The following is a 22,480-nucleotide window of genomic DNA, read 5'->3' as shown; positions in this document are numbered from 1 at the left end:
TTTTAATTTACTGTCGTTGAAATTTTACTGGGCAGTAAAATTCCAACGCTGGAATTTTACTGCCCAGTAAAAATTTAACTTTGGAATTTTACTGTTTTTGTTATTATTTTACTGGCTTTTTTATTGTAAGGTTTTTGGCGTTTATTTTTTTGGCATTTTCAAGATGCATTAAAATATTAACTTGTAGATTACTTGAAGATGTAAACGAGAAAGGACAAAAAGCAAGCTTTAAACGGCAATGTAAAAACTTTGCTATTCTAGATAACAAATTGATGTATTGCAAAAGAAATATTGGCAAGGTGAGGGAAACTTGTTAACTAATCTAAATTTTTAAAAACAATTTTAACATTTTAAAAATTATTTGGTTCTAGGTATTACTTTTATTTAAATGCCTACAAACAAACTTTTGTTTCTTGTAGGTGATTCTGGTAATAGATCGAAAAGAGCAACTAAACATAGATATAGATGTTCATGAGAACTTCAGAGAAAGCTGTTGCATTAGCCATTGTGAGCGATGTCAAAAAAACTCTGACAGAAATCTTAAATTGTCTCCAGGTTGAAAACCTTTTAAAGTGAAACAATAAGTAATGAAGCAAGTTAGTGTGGATTTAATTCAATTACCTGAATCAAATGGATTCAAATTTGTGATTGTTGTTATTATTTTTCTAAACGAACTGAAGCTAAATCTCTTTGCAACAAAACAGCAGTATCAGTAGCATCCTGTCTCTATAAGGTTATATGCAGACATGGTTGTTTTAGAATAAAAATCAACGACCAAGGTTGTGAGTTTTTAAGCTCTGTATCCATTGCATTACATGACATGACAGGTACTCAGCTACATGTTACCTTGGCTTACCATCCATAAGCCAATAGTTTTGTAGAGAGACAGAATCAAACAATTAAGAGAGCAATCATCAAGGTCTTAAATGAAAATGTTAAAAATTGGGTGTCAGTTATAGATGGAATCCTTTTTGGTCTACATGTTAAAGTGCCTGATTTAATGGGGTATTTTTCATTTCTCCTTATGTATAACCAACAACCCTGCCTTTCAATCGATGAAAAATACATAGATAGACTCAATGATGATGAATGCAATCCTGTATATGATAAAGAGGTTTTTACAAAAAGCTTTAGGAATGAAAGAGGAATTGAAAGAAAAAGTCTTGAACAATAATGTTTGTTCACAAAAGAAACAAAAAATAGACTAGACAGAAAGCACGCAACTGCATTAAAATATTGTGTTGGTCAGAAAGTACTTTAAAGAAATCTTAAAAAGAGGTGATAAGAAAGGTGCAAAAAGGACTCTCGTGGCTGGGTCCATATAAGATTCTTGTTATTTTATCAAATTCCACATGCTTGTTAAAGAACAGTAAAGGGAATGACGCATTGCAAAAAAAAAATACTCTCTACATTATCTTAAACTATTTGTTAAAAAGAAAAGTAATTCAAAAATGTGTGAATTATCATTAGGTTGTGGTAAAAAAGATGAACTTCAACTCCACCTCCACCTAATGAAACATCCATCCAAAGATATTCACCATAAAATTACTGAAAAACTAGGGCTCAAAATATTTGTTATGCCAGATCCTATTGCAAAAAAAATGATGTTGGAAAAGAAAGTGATGTACCTTTGAAAATGCATGCATTCAAAACTGATGGTATATGGGCTACAGATGTAGAGATCCTTGGTACTGTAAATCTTAATGGAATTGATGTGTGGTCACACACATTGTGCTGTGTGGTCATTCACAGGACAGAAACAAACATGGCTCAGATATCCAGCATCCAATAAACTTTACCAACTAACCTCTTATAATATTCTTTTAAAAAATAAAAACAATAATCATTTTAATGTTGTTTTGCCAAAAACTTTGAAGTGAGAAAAGTTTATACTGAAATAAAATTGTTGGTTGCACTTGTTTTTCATGTTATTTTACAAGTATATACAGTCCTATTGGAAGTATATCTGGACCCGTTCGTCAGATATATACGTCAGTAATTTATGGCCTTCAGTTATTGGTGAAATTATTTGATATGTGTTCTTAAAGGTAAAGTCTTCTAATGCTAAGAATAAGGGAAAATGCATAACTTTGCATAAAAAAGTAAATCAAAATCATAAGAAAGTAAACTACCATTTAATGATTTATGTTTAATAATTTATTATTATCATTTATGCATTAAATAACAAAAGTTTAATTGGAAGAAAAATTGAAGTACCCTTAATTTAATAAAACATGCATATTTTTATCCGCCCCTCCCACATACTTTGATATTTCCGCTTTATTTGATGACAGCATAGTCACAAGAATATATAATCTGGAAATAAAAAAAAAGCGCTTTGTTTATGTTATTGTTCAAGAAATTACTCGCTCTTATGCTTCCGAAGGTGCACAGTAACGCAAACAAGAAAACTGCATAGCAAAAGTTCTTAAATTTTCAATTTTCCTTTAATTTATATTCAGCTTTTAGATTTTAAAATTTCCCCCAATGATGCAGGTGAGTTGTGGCATAAACTAAAAAGTGTTTTTGAAAAGTTTAAGGATGATCCTGAGAATTATTAATCAACATTTTTTGGACTCCTGTCGGATAATCTGCCTGAAACCTGCCTAATCATTATGAAGAACGCACTTTTTCCAATACTCTATTACATGACGTAGCAAATGATATTTTAAACTACCTTACCGATAAAAACAAATTCAATGGTGAGAAATGCGAGTGATAAACCATGACCATAAAGGATGCAGAAATGAAGTTTCCAATATTTACCTGGTTATATTATTCAGAAACTGTTCAATAAATTACACTACTCAAAAAACTCTAATTCTTTTTATAGCATTCAATGCTGTTCTTTTTACTTCTAGCATGTAAACTAGAACTTGCCACTATACAAACACTCATCAACTCTCGTGATAGAGGTGGTTAATGGAGAGTGAATTCTAAAATTATTGATATATTTGTACAATGTAAACTATTATTTAGAAAAAAAACTTCAACATTTAACACAAAGTTTCCTGCAGATGATTTTGTAAAAGAAATTCTTACAAATATATCAGTTACATCTAATTTTAACAATGTTTGTATGTCAACTGATACTTCTGTTACAAACAAAGCTAAAACAAATGTGCTTGAGCAGACTATCAGTTTGTTTGTAAGAGTTCAAACATTTTCATTTGCAAAAGATACATATGAAAAACACAAAGTTGAAGAGTAAGACTCCAAAAAAAGATCACTGCAAACTGAAATGAAGAAACTTAGCTGCAGCAATAAACTTGTGTAAATTAAAATGTTTTAAAACTGCTATTAATCTAAAAAAAAAATATTTTTCATTTGTTATAAAAAACTACTTATAATAAATTTTTAAGAGTATTAAATGAAAAAAAAATTTTCTAACAAGTCAAAGATGAAGATTACAAAAGTTACATCAAGCAACAAGTATTATTTTATAACAGCAAAATATCTTTTACATTATCACTCTTTATTTTCTTAGTTTAATTAGGTCAGTATAAAGTACTTTTCTTATTTAGTTTTTTTTTACCTGCATCGATGTAAACTTAGATCTACAGGGGTAAATCAGAAGATTATGTATGTATAACATGATGTTAAACTGATCATATAATAGGGCAGACAAGGCTCATTAGCCTTGGTAAAGACAACTTACTTAGAAGAACAAAAAATCTTCGATAAAACTCCCAATTTAATTGTGGGTAATGTAAGGAGGAGCTAGTAAGCTTTTGATTGTTGACCTCCTGGAGGTAGTATCAAAATAAAAAAAAACTCAGTTCTGATCTGCAAAACCAAGTTAACATCAGGAAGGGCATACGATTGTAATAAATTCCTCCAACTTCTATAATGTCATATTTGCTTATTTTAATATGACATTAAACTTCAATAATGTCATATTTAAATTAGAAAACAACTTTATGGAAAACTGTCCATAGCACTCACACAAATTGTGCATATAGCATATAAAATTTATATATATATATATATATATATATATATATATATATATATATATATATATATATATATATATATATACATATATAAAATACACACACACATATATAATCATAAACAGCCGTTTTTTGGTTTATTAGAGAATAAATTATAAGGGGGTAAATCAGAAAATTTTAATGTTAAAAATTTACCGTATATACTTACGTATTAACCGCAGGTAAAATTAATATTTTAATACATTTAAAGAATATTAAAATATTAATTTTTACCTGCGGTTAATACATGAGTATATACGGTAAGTTTTCTTTTTGTGCACCTTCAACGGGTCGTTGATACGAGTTTCAACATAAAGCGGGTGAACAATTGAAACGGCCTTTGTTTCCAGACTATGTATTCTTGTGACTTTAATGACAGTAAAATAATAACGAGAGCAGTACCGTATATATTTATGTATAAACCGCAATTTTTTACCCAAAAATATGGTAAAAACCATGGTTACAGTAAATGCACGAGCCAGAAAATTAAAATGCTCACAAAATATTAGTTTTACGTAAAAAATATTTTAAAAGTTTTATAAAAGACTTTTTTAAAGTATATTAAAATATTAATTTTTACATGCGGTTAATACATGAATATATACGGTAAATTTTTAACATTAAAATTTTACTGCGCAGTAAAATTTTAACTGAGTAAAGTATTAACATGACATGGACAACTTCTTAATAGGAAAAAAATACAAACTTCAACCTTTACAACATGATAATTTAAAAATGTACGGGATTTGTTGGTTCCTCTTACTAGTTTTCCATCTAAAATGTTCCATAAAAATTTGAAATAAGTTTGAAAGTTGAACATGATTAAAGAAGACACCAGAAATTTTATAAATACAGCTGCAGTGATTCTTTTTTATAGTATATTAAACTTATTCACATCAGTTTATAAATAAATTGATTTGAATTTTAATTGTTTTACCTCTATTGAGCGTAGAGGCTTTTAAAGTTACAGTAAGAAAATGATCTGATATCCTGGCTTAGGAACTGGCTCCCAAGTTTGACCACCCTTTTGATGGTTGCCTCTGATACTTCGAGCATCTTGACCACCTCTCTTGAATTTCACAAGATTATACACTATCCTGATTTAGACCTGAGAAATAGATCTTTTTTGTTTCAAATGTTTCCTTATTTTTTATTTTCCAAGGTTTTAAAACAGTCATAAATTTGAGTCGTAAACCTTTATCAAAATTTCCGCAATCTCTGAAATAGGCTTTTTTGGGCTTGCAAAAGATCAAAGATCTCTCTTCGCATTTTTTATTTTTAGGTTATTTCTATCACAAAACCGCACTAATAACTTGGAGTGTTTACAGACCGAGTGATAAATGATGAGACTTTCAATTAACTCAGTGAAAATCGGAACTACAAAAAAAATACGGTCTTAATGAGATTCTGTGCGTACGCGGAGCACTCAGTAATTTTTCTTGAGCTACTTTTTAAGACAATCACAATATGAAAGTTTTTTCTTTTAAATTACATAACTTTGCTAAAAATAATTTCCCTAAAACAAGTGAAATTATTTTTAGCAAGATTATTTTGTAACTGTTAAAGCTTGTGAGAATATAGGTTTTAGAAACATATAAAATTTTGATGCAAATTTTGTGAAAGATTTATTTTTTGTATTTGTTATACAGTATTGGACAAAACATTTGCAACCAAATAACGCTAATTTAGTTTCTTTATATAAAAGTGCTGCATTTTTTCAATTTAGAGAAATAACTATGTAGCTGTTTAGAGACAAAGTTCTTCAAGTTTTATTCATCACAAAAGTTCATTATTTGTACACGAAAATTAATCAATTAATCAAAAGTATTAAAAAAAAGTTGATTTCCTTTTGGACAAAACAAGTGCAATTCGACAAAATGTTGACCAAGCTGTATTTCTCTATCAATATTTCGTGGCGAATCCTTTCTTGTCGATCACAGCCTTGCATCTTCGAGGCATAGATTCGATGAGGTGATCATTGAAACTTTGTGGAGTCGCTGCCCAGGCCTTTTGGATTTGTTCAAACAGTTGATCCTTATTACGAACACCTTCACGATTAATTCTGCGGTTGACGATCTCCCACAGGTTCTCGATAGGGTTGAGATCCGGAGATTGAGGCGGCCAATCCATCACCGATAGGTGGTTGTCTTGAAACCACTGCTTGACTACTTTCGCAGTGTGTTTCGGATCGTTGTCTTGCTGAAAAACCCATTTTATTGGCATATTCCATTCAGCATGAGGTAACATAACATCTTTCAGGATATTTTTATACATGAAACGGTCCATTATTCCATCGTTTCGATGTATTGGACCTAGACCGTTAGCAGAAAAACACCCCAGACCATTACATTGCCTCCACCATGCTTCACGGTCTTATGGCAGTAACGTAAATCGAGGCGTTTTCCGGCCGGTCGACGTACACGGCAAATGCCATCGCTCCTAATGATGTTGAACTTCGATTCATCACTGAACAGGACAGTTCGCCATTTCTGCACATTCCAGTAAATATGAGATGTAGCAAATAGGAGTCTTTTCTTCTGGTTTTTTAGTGAAATCAGCGGTTTCTTTGCAGGGCGTCGAGAAAACAATCCGGCTTCAACACCACGTCGTCTGATTGTTCGGTCCAATTCAGGCAGCTCTAATTGCTTTTGTATCTCGACTGATGATATCCAGGAATCCTTCTTGACGGACCTGACGATCATAGAATCCTCTCTAGAAGTGGTGGAACGCGGTCTTCCACCTTTGCTATCTGCTGCCAACTTCCCCGTAGAACGATATTTGGAACATAGTCTTGATACGGTCCATTTTTTCACGCGACATTTATCACAAATACTTTTTTGTAACATTCCCACTTACGTAATCGCCAATAATTTTCTTTCTTAGTTCCGATCCAAGACTGTCGGGAGCCATTTTTGCACTTGAAGTCATAAAAATAATAAAAATAAATAATCACGCTTCTCAAGGCTTACCGTGTTACATTTACCTTGTGATGATACAATAATGCTCTGTGGAACACAACGTCTTGGTTGGATGTGGACTGTATTGATGTAATGAAACACTTGTTGTATTTCACTTCTTGCATTGATGTTCTTCGATAAAACACTTTGATAAAACTCACTTCGATAAACTGTCTTGATAATACTGACTGATTGACTTCCATATACTGACTGAATTACATGTCGATTTACATGTCTCTTATATTGTAAAATGAACCTGTGTGAACCTGTTCTGGAAGATTCTAGATGCTTCTTTTTGATGCTTCTGGATATTTCTGGATGCTACTGGATGCTTCCAGATGCTTCTTCTGGAAACATCTGGAAGCTTCTGCATGCTTCTGGAAACTTCTGGATACTTCCTTTAATTATTAAGAAAATGAAACAAACCAAAAAAGTTGCACTTGTTTTGTCCGCTGCAAAATGGCACTTGTCAACGAAATTCTGCCTGTGTGCTGTCAGCTGATTGTTCATGTCATGGCATGCTATGACTCCAGACTCCTGAACTGTTTGCTGTGGTAGTATAGTTCGTTTCGTTTTTAAGACATGTAAAATTAGGAACACTTTTTAGCATTGTTCGATGTTGGTTGCAAATGTTTTGTCTAATACTGTATATGCGAACTTATTTATAGGAAGTATATGAAGCATACAATTATAGCGCGTTTTTTTCACTACAAGTTTAATTATTCACAATAAATCATTAAAGCAAGTTACAATTAAAAAAAAATCGTAAAACCAAACTAAAACCAATTAACATAAATGTAGTTTTTAAGTTTAAGATTATATATATTACATGAAAGAGTATTTAAGAAAAAAAAATTAATTTAAGAATGCACAGAAAATAAAATCACTTTTTATATAACAAATCTTATAAAAACTCCCAACAAGCACCCATTTTAAAAATGACGAAATCCATCTTTTGAACAATTTTAGTTTGCCAATCCTGTCCATTAAACAAACTCTCCTTGACCGCCAATTGCACGGAAAAGTATAATAGAAAACACCATACCCAAGATCTAAATGTAATATTGCAAGTATTTGAAAAAACTGCGCCACTGTAAAAAAAAAGCTTTTAGTCTTTATTTACATAATTCTATTTGAGTAATTTACATGACTGTTCTTATACATCTACATATATCTTTATTTTTTTTATATATCTACATATATATATATTTTTTTTTATACATATACATAAATTTTTATCTTTTTACACATGTGCATATATTTTTATTCTTTTATACATCTACGTATATTTTTATTTTTTTATACATTTACATATATCTTAATTTTTTTTATACATTTACATATATTTCAATACAATAAATGAAAGTGAAAGATGTAAGAAAAATTATTCATAACTTCCACCTGAATAATGGCAAAAGCAATTGTGAGTCCACCGATCAATAGCAAATTATCTTTTAAAAACTCCTTAACTTTATCAAAACATCCCTAAACAAAACACAAAGAAATTAAAATTACAAAGCAAACAAAAAATAGACAACAAAATTTCAAACACATTTATATATTTATTAAGATGACGATTCGTAATGATGCAGAACAACGAAACAAATGTTGTAAATAAATTGAAATAAACACGTTTAGATGTTTTTTCGTTAAAAAAAGTGTTGAAATAAAATCCAATTACATATTATTTACTAAATATCCCGGTATATCGCAGTAAAAATTAAGCTAAAGTGCATTATTTGGATAGCTAAAACAACTGAGTTTCGTAAAGTTTTTTAAGAGCTTCAAAATTACTATTCATCAAACTATAAATTCATTTGTAATCTATTGAAAATTTGTTTCTTTGTTTTCCTCTTGCCAATTTTTATTCTTTCAATTTTATATATTTTTTTGCTGCATTTTATGTATCTATAAGTCACCATTTGCTCTCTGCAATAATGCTGGAAGGGTATGATAACACAACTGCACGGTAAACAGTATTTTAGTTTTAGACAACTAATATCGTAAACCATTGTATGTAAAGCTGACTTTACTAATAACTAAGCTCTGTGATACAAACACAGCTCAGAGGTTCCTTCAAGAACTGTTTTTTTTAATGTTTTTTCTTGCATGCAATATATTATTCTCTATATATAACTTTTTGCCTTTCAATTTACTGTTACTTACTGTTTTTTGTGGCTGGTTTTGAACTCTGCTGGTGGAAAACTTTCTTGCTCACCGCACACAGCTCAAGTAAAAATATACTATACTTCATTACTAAAAAACGTATTGATACCATTGCAAACCCATTTAAATGTCAAATTTAGAGTTCTTAAAACCATTCTTACTCTTTAAAAATAGTTTACACATAATATAATTATTGTGACTACATCATTTTTAGTGACAATAAGGCAACCCCTTCTTTATTATATAAACCAAAGATGTACATGTTGCTCTATAGGAATGTTTAAATGCAATCCTAAAACTTACACGAGAATCAGCTCATACAGGTTAACATTAATAATCACTGTCTCACTATTAACTTGGAAATATATCCAGGCATTGCTTCATTATATACAGATGCAGTACAAGAATCCAAGTTAATTCTAACTTATTTAATGTCACAGTTTGAGGTATCATTTTTTAAAAGTAGAGTTAATGAGTGAGAAAATTTGTACATTTGGATTTTCTTTCAATTTTAAGCAATCTGCATGCTATAATAGAACTGCACAAAAGTATTCTCTTTAGAGATGATATCAACAAGATGTTACAAGCACACAGCAACTTACAAACTTACAAATTTCAAACTTCAATAAAATCATTCCATTGAACAGTCATAATGTTAAGCAAAGAGCAACCTCTTTGCTTAGACACCATCAAAAAGTCAATAGACCAAAAAAATCGGTAAAAAAGTTTCATTAAATCTTTGTAATTCTGAAGTAGTAACCTCTTATAAACCACAATTATTTGCAAGAGTTAGACATCTAACGGGATATTATTACATCACTTTAAATTAACAAGTTTGCTTACCTCTTGATAGTAAACTGTTGTTAAAAGACTTGGATCGTCTGTAGGGCATTTGCCAGTGGTTTCTTTCTTACAACAGGATGCAGGAAGTGTGCTAGTTGTTTTTGAATAATTTGATTTACGGTAGTCATTATAATCATTATAACCACAGCATTGAAATGTTATTTGGAAAGTATCAATAGTCTGGGTGATTTCTTTTTTGTTAGGTGTCCCATAATCATTCATAATAGCTTTCTCAAAATCCTCTTCAATGTCAGATTTCAGCTAAAATCAAATCACTTTATATTACCTACATTAAAAAAAAATGAAAACAATTAACATTACTAATAGTAAACAATTAGGTCAGGTAACAGCAGTTGACATAAAATGACAATTCACTCTTGAGTTTAAAAAAAAAGAGATGCTGTTGTTTTACTTTAATTATTAGAAAATGTTGTTGTGGTTAATTTTTTAAAAGTAAAATCAGATGCTTATCTAATAATAATAAGTCGAAGCCAGTCATGTTTAGCTAAAAATTGAGAGATCGTAAGTTTATTGAACAAAACATAATAAATACAATTATTTCCTTAGAGAAAATAAGGAAATTTGGTTTGGATGAAAGTTTGAAAAAACAATTCAAAGAATGTAGAACTTTAAATAGGAGAACTGAAGTGGATTAAAAAATAATAATAAATATTGTTTTAAAAACCAAAAAGAGGTTCCTCAATTTAAATCTCTTTAGTAAAGAGACTTTAGGAAGGTAGGCAAGGCCAAACACTGTTTTTCTTTTTTCATGTACAGTTCCACAGGTCTACTATGTCAACATAAGCCAGAAATCATTGCAACAGTCAGAAGGTTTTCATCCTGAGGAAAAGCAAAGAAAAGCTAACTTCTGATGCACTTAAGAGAATTCAAAAACCCTCTGGCCAAAGTGTGGACTTGAAGATGTCAGTGTCTCTCAAGAGATCTGTACTTGTCGCCAGGTTTCACTCCTGAGACAGGAAAAAGCAGCAGAATCAGCCAGTCATCCACAGTTAAAGCCTTGAAAAAGGTTTGGAAGTCAGCAACATCTTGGTCCAGACAGCTTTAAATCACAACTCACCATATCATGTAAGACAGGATTTCAATGGCATCAAAAATTTCAATCCTTCTCAGCAATGACTTCCAGTCACAATCACCTCCAAGCTTCACATCCTTTTTTTAACATGTTCCAGAGTTTTTAGAAAGGATTTTCTTGGACAAGCTTCAAAAGGAAAATGGGTCATCCAGATTTTTCCAACCAGCTGCTGACATCAGCTGTTAAATACAACAGCAAGCACCTCTAATAGATCTTTTTACTTATTTAAACTTAATCTAATTTTTAGTATAATTCATGCAGTTTTAACTGAAACATGTTTTTTCAAGTTTTATTTGAAATTTTTCTCAAATGCTGAAGAATTATTTTGTTTTTTTTGTTTCATATTTAAGTTATTGTAAAGAGTCTTAATTGCTGAGGAAATGTTTTGTTTTTGTAGCATATTCAAGATTTTGGTAACGCCAATAAACTTATACAAAATTTAAAATCCTTTTTGATATTTTCTAGTGTGCAATTTTGTTATCTCTGATTTAGTTCTTAGGTTGCTGCCCTAAATTAAAGTTGAAATCCCCTTCAAGATCTCCATATTGTTATTTTCTCACAATTTGCTTTCTTCGCAGCAAATACAAATAAAAGATATATTGAAAATACAAAATATTTGATAAATTAGTTTTTTCACAGAATTTTAACTGCTACAAAAGTTATTTTACAGTTCTCGTCTAAAAATTTAAGACATTTTCAGAAATATTTGGGAAAATTTGAACCATACCTTAGCGCCCCACATAAATTGGGCTAAAAACAAAGTAAGCTCAAAATTTTTGGATCTCCATGAAAAATTTCATTTTTTGCAATTTTTTACCCAAATGACCAAAATTTCATAAAAAGTTATTGGTATTGTGTATGCATTTTTTTTTTTTTGGATTAATCTGGGATTTTTCAGTCCTCAAACTGGTTGAAGTTTGTTGAATTGGTTGGATTTTTAGCACTTTTATAAGTGTTTGCTATTTTTTTCTTACAGGAAAGGCCAGGGGGTTTTAAAAATGGGTTTAAATGGGTTTAAATGGCTCATGACTTACTCCTGTCTAGACCTTTGAAAATAGAAAATCAGTCCATAAATACCAATTTTAGACAATTTTTAAAATTGACAAATTTGTGATTTTTGCAGACTAAATGAACCATAAATAATACTAAGTATATATTGTGTACACTTACACTTAGTACACTTGAAAACAAAACCAGTATGCAAAATAATGAGGAGAGCTCTTTAAAAAAACCACCTACAGTAGTATTAGTAGCAGTAGCAGTAGCAGCAACAGCAGCAGCAATAGTAGTCATAGTAATAGTAGTTACCAGTAGTAGTGAAGAAGTAACTTCTTTTTTTATTATTTTTACTTTTTAAATACATAAGTGCAGTTCTAACCTGGTGTTTACTAAGTGCATTAAATCACATAAGTGCAGTTCTAACCTGGTATATTTGTAAATGTACCAGGTATTTTAAATTTTATTAATTTTGAATATAACCTGGTATTTACTAAATTTATCTTTTATTTATATTTTTTTTAAATTATTTCTCTTTTAAAATTATTTCTCTTTAAAAATAATTTTAATTTCTAAACTATTTTTTTAGATGCCTAGGAATAATATTGGAAAAAAGTGATCAAAACCTAATGCATATAGTGTAACTCTTGCTGCAGAAACAGTAATAAAAGATGGGTTTTCAGAAGAATAGTTCTGGAAATAATGAAACAAAATGCCAATATTTTAACCGATGTGCTATTTGGAATGTATTCACTAAAGATGAAGAAAAAGCTTTAGTTGAGAACCTTGTCATTGCAAGCAATATGCATTATGAAATGTCAAAACCACAGCTTGCTTTTGAGTATACAAAAGTGAATAATAAAAAAGTATCTAACCTGGGATTAAAATAGTAAAGCCGATGAGCAAGGGTATTCTGATTTCATGTAAAGAAATAATAAATTTCTTTCACTAAGGAAGCCGCAAGCAAATGTTTCTTTTTTTCTTTTTTCAAAACCTCTTGAAGTCTTATCAAGATATAGGTTTTTGTTTGAATGCATCTTTAATTTGGATGAAACAGGTATTAAAAATGTGCACACACTGGTTTAGGTTGTTGCCCCAAAAGGCAAAAAAAGGATTGGGAGCTAAACTTCTAGTAACCCAGGAACTAATAACTATTATTAGCTATGTGAATGCAATTGGAAATTACATACCCCTATGATAATTTTTCCAAGGGTGAACTTCAAAAATCATATGCTGAAAAGAGCTCCTCCAGGAAATAAGGGAACAGCACATATAAGTGTATGGTTAAATGCTGAAAATTTTTTTAGAGTTTTTGAAACATTTTATTTACCACATGTTCCATAGATCAGCCAGAATTATTACTATTGGATAACCATAAAAGTTATGTAAGCATTGAAGCAATTACTTTGACTAAAGAACAAAGTATAATAATGGTTACTTTTACTCCACATACTAGCCATAAGCTTCAGCCATTAGACAGAGGTGTGTTTAGACCCTTAAAGAAACACTACAGCCCAAATAATTATATTTTTGACAAAAAAAAATGAGTTAATTAAAGATTCATCAATAAAACTCACAAAATAGCTATATTCCTATACAAGAAAATGATTTGTCAGCTATGGAAATAGACTTTTCTCTATCGAAATCTGTATAATTTATGTATAAAGCCAGAACAGGTCTGACCTTTTCCAAACACAAAACCTCATTCATCTAAAAAAGGAGGTAGAAAACCAGGTAGATGTAGAATTCTCACTGACACTCTAAAAAGGAATGCTATTGCACTTCAATATGCAACAAAAGTTACAAAGTCAAAAAAAGGAAATCCTGTTTAATCTCTGATTCAAATAGAATCAGCAACGTTAAACATTTTTAAATGTTGAAAATTTTAAGATACCACTCTATATACCATTAAACAAATTTCTAGAAATAATTTAAGATTAAAGAAATAATTAATAAAATTTATGTGTCTATGTTGTCTATTGATTACGGAGTTAAGCCTTCCTTTCAGAGAGCACTCCTAGGTACAATAAAAAAAAAGCCAATTGTACCTAGGGCCACTAATTTTCAAACCTTTCTACATGACAGACTTTCACATTTTTAGTCATATACTTATATATTTACATTTTGTTAAACTACTATATAAGTAGTTTAACAAAATATAAACATCCTCCTAAAGATTTGATTATAAAATTTAACAACTTGTTATAAGCATCAAATCAGTGTGATGTCAATTTTTGAACCATTCAAAACAACATAAAGTCTTAACGTATAAATTAACATATATAAAAGTTATCATTCCTCAAATAGCTAAAGATCTGAGCTATGAAATAATAATTGCAACAAAGTAAAAATTGTGCAGTACAGATAAGATTTTAATAGAACTATAAGTGCTAATAGAACATATATTAGACCTAAAACATTCTATAAATACTGCACAGTTGCATTTAGAAGTGTTCTTTAAACGTCAAATCAAATCTCTGAAGAGATTTTAACAAGATTTTACATTTTTTTTGAGTCAGAAAACAATCAAAAACACTCATACTCATTTTTAACATATAAGAGACTTACCTCATTTCTCTTAGTGTAAGCAAGGGCTCCAGCAACAACTTCTGCAATAAATATTAGCAGCATCAAAATGAAAAACTAAAGTAGAATGTTATATCTTGTCAAAAACTAAATAATTTGTGCTCAAGAAGCATGTAAGAAACTAAAACATAATTCTTAACCTTTTATTAGGTTTGATAGTGATTGCTAAAGAAAGCTCAAAATATAAACTTTTTAGTAAATAAGGTGTTGACATTTTATTGTAGATTATTACACTCTGCTATGACGCTTAATTCTAAATAATTATGATTTTATTATAACCTACCAAAAGATTTTTGAAGAATAAAAAATATATAAAAGACACAAACAAAAATGCATACACCAATTAACATTGCTCTGACTTCTTTGATTGCTCCACAACATCCAAGAAACGATATAACAATAATAACTGCACCAGCTCCAATGGCTATATTTGATGCTGTTACAAAATCATATTTTGAAAAAAACTGATTTACTACTTCATTCTGTCCTTTATCAACTTTTAACCATATACCAACCCCAAGCAAAGCACAACCCATTATCTAAATGTGTAAGTTATATATATATATATATATATATATATATATATATATATATATATATATATATATATATATATATATATATATATATATATATATATATATATAGTGCATCTACAAAGTTTAAACGAGGCCAATTTTTGATTAATTAGAGTATTAGTTCATATATTTATTAACACCTTTTTTATCCATGTGCAACACTTCTTTCTCTTTTATTTATAATGAATTGATTGAGTTCCAATATATTACCTATAATAACATGGCTATTAATTTTAATCAAATTGTTTTATTTCTGATTTGTTTAATCTTTCCAACTTCAATTTTCTATGAAAATGAATATACTTGTACCATGAACAATCAATAAAGCTCTAGCAAAAAAATTTTTATATAATATTCAATAGCTTTTTAAATAATTTACACTAAACCTTTTCTAGTAAAATTTTAGTCAAATAGGCAAGAAAAGCATACCTGAAAGCATCAAATGGCAAATAATGATTTAAAAAAACAAGATAATATATCTAATGTTGCTATAGCAAAATTAGTTGGTGTTTCCGAGTTCTGCGTTCAAAATACTTTAAAAAGATATAATGAAACTGAGACTGTCAAAGATTCTCCAAGGTCTGGTAGGCCACCAAATTTAACTGACAGTTACAAAAACCTCATATTTCGAACAGTCCAAGCTAATCCTAGAATAAGCATTTGTGATTTAACACTGTCAGTTAAATTTGGTGGTCTGGTAGGCCACCAAATTTAACTGACAGTTACAAAAACCTCATATTTCGAACAGTCCAAGCTAATCCTAGAATAAGCATTTGTGATTTAACACTGTCAGTTAAATTTGGTGGTCTGGTAGCCCACCAAATTTAACTGACAGTGACAAAAACCTCATATTTCGAACAGTCCAAGCAAATCCTAGAATAAGCATTTGTGATTTAACCAGAGATTTCAATGATTTGCTCAAAAATGTTAAAATATGCAAAGAAACAGTCAGAAAGGTTTTATGCACCTAAGGTATTGGTTTGTACATTGCAACAAAAAAATCACTTTTGACTGTAAAGGACTGCCTGAAACGGATGAAATGGTGCCAATAAAGAATAAATTGGTCTATAGAACAATGGTCACATACGTAATTTTTAGTGATAAACCTTATTTTGAGGTATTCAATCATAAAGGAAAAGTGAATGTAAAAAGATTTGATCATGACAAGTATTCAACTTGCTTCATTGTACCAAGATTACAAGGAAGCAGAGGCTCTGCTGGTATTTGGGGCTGCATTTCTCACAAAGTTCCTAGTCTCATCAACATTTATACTAGACAAATCAACCAATTCAGCTACAATGACACTCTGGAAGTATTTGAAACCTTCAGCTTTATTATTTTATGGCAGAAGCAAAAATTGGTTATTTCAGCAAGACAGCGCCTCCGCTCATACAGCTCATTCAATCAGAGATTGGTTTTATCAGAAAGGATATAAAGTCATTCCTTGGTGTACTAGATCATCTGATTTACATCCAATCAAACATGTTTGGTGTTGGATGGACTCAAAACTTGCCGAATAGAATAATACCAGTTGAAAATCTAAAGCTAAAGCTAGCTGAGATTTGGACTGAATTTTCAAAAGATTATTGCATGAGATTGATTGACTCCATGCCTTAATGCATCTGATTATAAATTAAAGCAAAAGGAAGCTACTTTAAATATTAACTTGTCATTTTTTATTAAAGTTTTTTTTGTAATATTCAATTTGTTTAAATTTAATAGCCATTTTTTTATACTAAAATTAATTTATATGTTTTTGTATTTTTATATATATAAATTGGTAAATTTCTTTTAAAAATTTATTCCACACACACACACACACACACACACACACACACACACACACACACACACACACACACACACACACACACACATATTTCAATGTTTTATCTTTTCTTTTTTTTCTTATTACAACTATATAACAAATTAACTAATGTTAAAAATGCCTGATTTATCAAATAAAACTTTAAATACAAGCAATCATTGTCTGAAAAAAAAATTAATTATCTTATGAAATATTTATTAATTTTGCTTGAGTTATGCAGTTGTGAGAATTCAATATGTGGTCCATACTTTAAAAATTTTAGGGTTGCAAAAATTTCAAAGTTGAACTTTTATGAGTCTGGCCACTAAATTTAGGGTACTTGCACTTACTGGAAACAATATTTTTATTAAAAAATGTTGTTTAGAGTAAGTGCAAGTACCCTAAATTTAGTTTTTGTTTTCATCCTTAACATACACACATAAAACAGACTAATATACTTACAAAAAAAAGAAAATTAAATATAAACATTATATATTTAATATAAACTTTGCCACCAGAAAGACCCATTTTCTTTTATTTTTCTAAAAAAATAAAGAACTCTGTCAAAATATATAGGCATATTAAACTTTTAAATCTTTCTAATCTCTTCTAATTATATAACCAAAATCATGCAAAAATTTATAATTATTTCTTAACATTTAGGATTGGTGCTCCAACTTCACAAGTTTTACTGAAGACACAGTTGCTTCACTAACAGACCAACAGTACTTCATCTTTACTTGAATTATTTTGTAAATTAAAAAATTGCAAAGTTCAGTATAGTATTTTGTCTGTTATTATCTATATTTAACAGTCTATATTGCTTGAGCTTTTGGTTGTACTAGCTGCAAGTTTGCTTTTATTACAATTAGGGAACTGAAAATTGTCAAGATCCACTAGCTACCACTGGAAACTTATGAAAAAGAAAATCTTTGTTCATTCTTTTTTCAACCAATTTACCAACACTATAGCAATAACCTGTGTTTAATGCAGTTGTATCAAAAGACAAAGCTGTGATATGATCTTCAATGTCCCCTCTTTAAAACAATGGATGGCTGCAAATGCTTGTGCTTTGCTTGATATAATTAACAGTTTTGGAATGAACAGCAACTATTCTGCTCTAGCAAGAAAAAGAAGATGTTTATGCAACATCAAGTCTCCTACTAGCATGCCTTTTCAGTGAACTTTTAAAGCAGTAGATATTGAGAATTCTGACATCAGACTCTTGGTTTTAATGGCTCAATTGTTGGCTTTATTGGATTCACATTGATATTTCATTTGTTTACATCATAACAAAGATGCAACTTTTAAGAGAAATGTTGCATTTTTATAACATCATTCTTTTGCCCAATGATGTAAATCCATACAATATTATGGTAGTTCTTGCTGTTTAGTCTGCAGATCCTGAATCAATCCCTTGCTCTACCTCATCCCTTAAATTAAATCAACCTGTTCATACCATGTCCATGGAACTAATGGAATCTGGTCAACTTATCTTCCTTTTATGCTTATGTCTTAAGGAACTGTGATACAGTTAGTGAAACTGAATATATTTACATACATATGTGTGTGTGTGTGTATATATATACATATATATATACACACATGTTTATATATACACCTGTATATATATGTATTAAAAATATATGTGTATGTTTATATATGTATATATGTGCATATATATATATATATATATATATATATATATATATATATATATATATATATATATATATATATATATATATATAATGTGCTGTAGGCTATAATCTAGATATTTATATTTATTTTGCTAACATCAATAATGTAAAAAACCATGTATTCATGCAATATAAAATACTTTGTTTTTCCCCTTCTCTACAATTCTTGGAAAGAAATGCTGAAGAGCTGGGATAACTTAACAAAATATACAACTGTTCTGTTTATATTTTGAAGATCTTTGTTTAATGTTAACACTTAAAATACATACCTGTACGTAACGTGGTTAAGGAGATATATTAACTCATATGGTTTCCGCTTCGATCCCGGGTGTATATTTTTGATGGCTTCTATTAGCTGAAGTTCTTATTATTGTTTTTTACTGAATGTACAAATTGTCATTAACAACTTTTTTATTATAACAATGTCGTTTGCAACTTATTTATCTATTGATTGACTTTTGAATTATTATTTTTTTAATTATTATATCATAATATGATTTTCTTTAAAGAAAATGGTTGGCAACAGAATTTTAAAAGAGAAACCATATCAGTTTTTGAAAGCATTACGTAATTTTAATAGTATGGGTTTCACAAGCCTATGACGTATACTTGAAATATATAATTCCTAACTTTACCATTCAATCAAAGTCACATTGTTTTAGAAAATATTTTTGTAATCATGTCAAACGGTTAGGAAAAACATGCAAATTTATTTGTCTTGAATCTTCGTCATAAACCTAAAAAGTTATTCGTATAAAAAAAAAGGTGGTCATTCTTAATTTTATCTGGTAATTAACTGTCACGTGTGTGGCACGTTATCATTTTTAAAGTAGAGGTCATAGACCACCTACTTTACAATAAATCTCATAAATCCCCACCTTTCATTTGAAAAATTCTCCTTTCCTTTACCTAATATCATTTACAAGTCATTTATAAAGGCTTTCAAATAAAAAACATGTAAATAAAATTGAATACGATAATATCTTCCTGAATTCCTAGTCAAAAAAAATGAATAACTACGGAACCGTTCAAAATCCTGTAAAAATGTTTTTGTTGTTGTTGTTGTTTTGTTTTTTTTATTGATTGATTGGATTTTGTTATGTAACGTTTTTTTACAATGACAGTTAAAATTTAAATATTCCAATTTTTGGTTTAGGGTACAACTTCTCTCGAAAAAATCAATTTTCTCGGTTAAACACAGACATAAACAGAGGAAAAAAATTTGCTAAATAAGAAAGAAAAGAATAAAGGAAAAAGAAAAAAACTGACCGCAGAATAAGATTAAAAATCATATTAAAAAATCACGCTTTCTCATTAAGGAATCTTTTAAATAATTTGAATTAGTCTTTATCCTCAAAAAAAAAGACTAATACATTTGGGAGTATTACTGTTTAAAATTTTTTTAATTAAAAAAAATATGGAAATGATAAATTAATTCATTTTGCTGTTAACAATAAAAAAATTTTTTTCTTTTTTTTTTAATTACAGTTTAACTACCGAACTTTTAAGATGTTAAAAAACGAGTCGAACTTTAAGCGTTCATATCAAATTACGAGAACCACTTTTCGAACTTCTTCAAAACTAGGTCAAATCACTACGCCCCTAACAATTCAGTGCATTCAAACATTTCAGCTGTTGCGTTCTATTAAGCTACGTTTTAATACTATTATCTATATAATATATATTAACATTTCATATTTAACTATTTTTAAAGGTCATTTGCTTTTATGAAAATTTAAGACTTACATTAAATGTAATTAAGTAATTTAATTTTAAAATATATTTTATATTGTTAAAGTATTTATCAAAGATTAAATCCATATAAACAAGTTATTCATCCTATATAACGAAGGTCTATTTTCTTCATTGTAATTGGCTGCGAAAGAAACCAATTTTTATTAGGGGCCGCGTGGAAAAGAATTAGTTATCGAATTTAGTTTGTTTTGAATCCCGTGCAATCGTTTTATTTTTATCAAACTTTATTTATTTTATCTTTTTAAATTAAAATGAAATGACTAAAAATATAATGGTATAAAAAAGAAAGAAACATCAAAATGATGGAACTATAAAAAGATACTTTAAAAAGATATGTAGCTATAATAAATATCTATGAAAATTTTTTTATTATATAATTTTAGTGATGGAATTTTGTTTTCTATGGGAGGCTGCACGTGGAAGCCAATGAAAGTCCGACGTAGAAGTAACGACAATCAAAGCAAAATAAATACGATTTTGTACACCGCTCAAGTAAAGAATTTTTGAAGGAAATACTGAAAGCAAATGTCTTTCACCTACTACCTGAAAAGGAGTCAAACTCTGGGACAACGATCCTTAGCATATAGCTGGAGAACGTAACGTTGCAATAGCGAAAAGTGAAAATGTAAAGCATAACACAAGTGTTCAGTGCAGAGCCGGCTCATTTAAAATTTGAGCTCACGGAAATTGTCAAAAGAAATTTAAAAATTATGATTTTTAAAACTCAAGTTAAAAAAGGTTTGAGTTCGAATTCAAATGAGAGGTCAGGCGTGATAAATGTTGAATTGTATAGAACAATTATGAGATAATAAACCAACTTTAAATGATCATAATCATTATCAGTTGTTTACTATCGAAATAAGTCTATTTATTGTTGTAAAACTTATGGGAAAATGTTTTTCGAATGTTGAAACAGTGGATCATAATATTTTTTAAAAGATCAATTGTTTTTGACATTTTCTAGAATACGCATAATTTAAAAAATTTTTCCCTGTATTCTCTGTATTTCTTTAAACCAAAGCAAAACTTTACTTCTTTATATCTAAAGTGCACTTTTTAAATTACTTTTGTAAAATAAAGTAGCTTCTTAAGAAATTTATAGCATCAAAATGACAGCCTGTCAAACCAGTTCTATATTTTGTAAAAGAAAAACTAGTTTAACTATCTACTCTATCAGTTTCAACGTCAGATGGACAAATAGTCAAAAGAGCATTATAAAGCAATATCAAATAATAAGATCTTTGGTGGGTAGTTTCAAAAAAAGTAAAATTTTTTATGTAGAATTGAATTATTTTTGACAAACTTTTCACTCAGCCATAGATTTAGATGACTCATCGGTAGTAAGATTGCTATCGTTATTATCAAAATTATCAACTTCTGTTGCCACTTAGTCATCAATGAAAAAAAACATATTGGATTTTTTTTTTTTGCTAAATTTATATTGGTGCCTTGAGGGTTGATAGGTTTAAACTAACTTGTATAAGCCATTAAAAAAACTACTGGTTAAAACCAATTTAAACAATAAGTTTACAGTAAAATTACAATGTCAAACACAGTGACGGCAAAAATGTAACAACGACTTAAAACAATTATAATTGTAACATGATTTTAATTACTAAACCATTCATTGTTAAAACATTTATAGATGCAAGTATTCAAAAAGTTTTTTTTTAATTTAGTTCATATGCCCTTTATGCATATAATTTAGTTAATATGCCCTTTATGCATGTAATTTAGCATTAAGAGTAGAATTAATTATATTTAAATAGTAAAGTATAAAAAAAACACTTTGAAAAAATTTAACAACACTTGGATAAATATACAAAACTAACTATTCCTAAAAGAATGGTGTGTTGAGCAATTTGCAATGCGCGTAAAAAAGAAACGGAAATTCAAATTCAAAGAATGCAGGAACATTTTAAGAGATGTGCACCATCACAACTTTTTGAAATTGTTGAGTTAATAGAAATGAAAGAACTCCTTGAAGATAATTATATAAAACTA

At 29.2% G+C, this 22,480-nt stretch overlaps 1 protein-coding gene and 1 pseudogene across 1 annotated transcript; one reads left to right on the top strand and one right to left on the bottom strand.

Annotated features, from left to right (window-relative positions):
- The first annotated feature begins 465 nt into the window (after window positions 1-465).
- Window positions 466-1,825, top strand: LOC149883147 (uncharacterized; annotated as a pseudogene).
- A 4,209-nt stretch (window positions 1,826-6,034) lies between these two features.
- LOC145181630 (tetraspanin-9-like) lies at window positions 6,035-19,237 on the bottom strand. The gene is made up of 7 exons (XM_090100612.1): window positions 18,991-19,237; window positions 17,484-17,563; window positions 14,975-15,175; window positions 14,619-14,693; window positions 9,962-10,222; window positions 8,354-8,437; window positions 6,035-8,004 (listed from the first exon to the last, which is right to left on the bottom strand). The coding sequence occupies exons 2-7, from the start codon at window positions 17,547-17,549 to the stop codon at window positions 7,939-7,941; spliced, it is 753 nt and encodes a 250-aa protein (XP_089956738.1). The 5' UTR covers window positions 17,550-17,563; window positions 18,991-19,237; the 3' UTR covers window positions 6,035-7,938.
- Between the last annotated feature and the right edge of the window lie 3,243 nt (window positions 19,238-22,480).

Source organism: Hydra viridissima, unplaced genomic scaffold, assembly GCF_058129835.1.
Source record: "Hydra viridissima isolate aposymbiotic clone 2 unplaced genomic scaffold, HvirCarnegie_v1 scaffold_10, whole genome shotgun sequence".
Taxonomy (NCBI): domain Eukaryota; kingdom Metazoa; phylum Cnidaria; class Hydrozoa; order Anthoathecata; family Hydridae; genus Hydra; species Hydra viridissima.
Note: the sequence above shows the minus strand (reverse complement) of the source record. Positions and strands in the feature narration are given on the sequence as shown.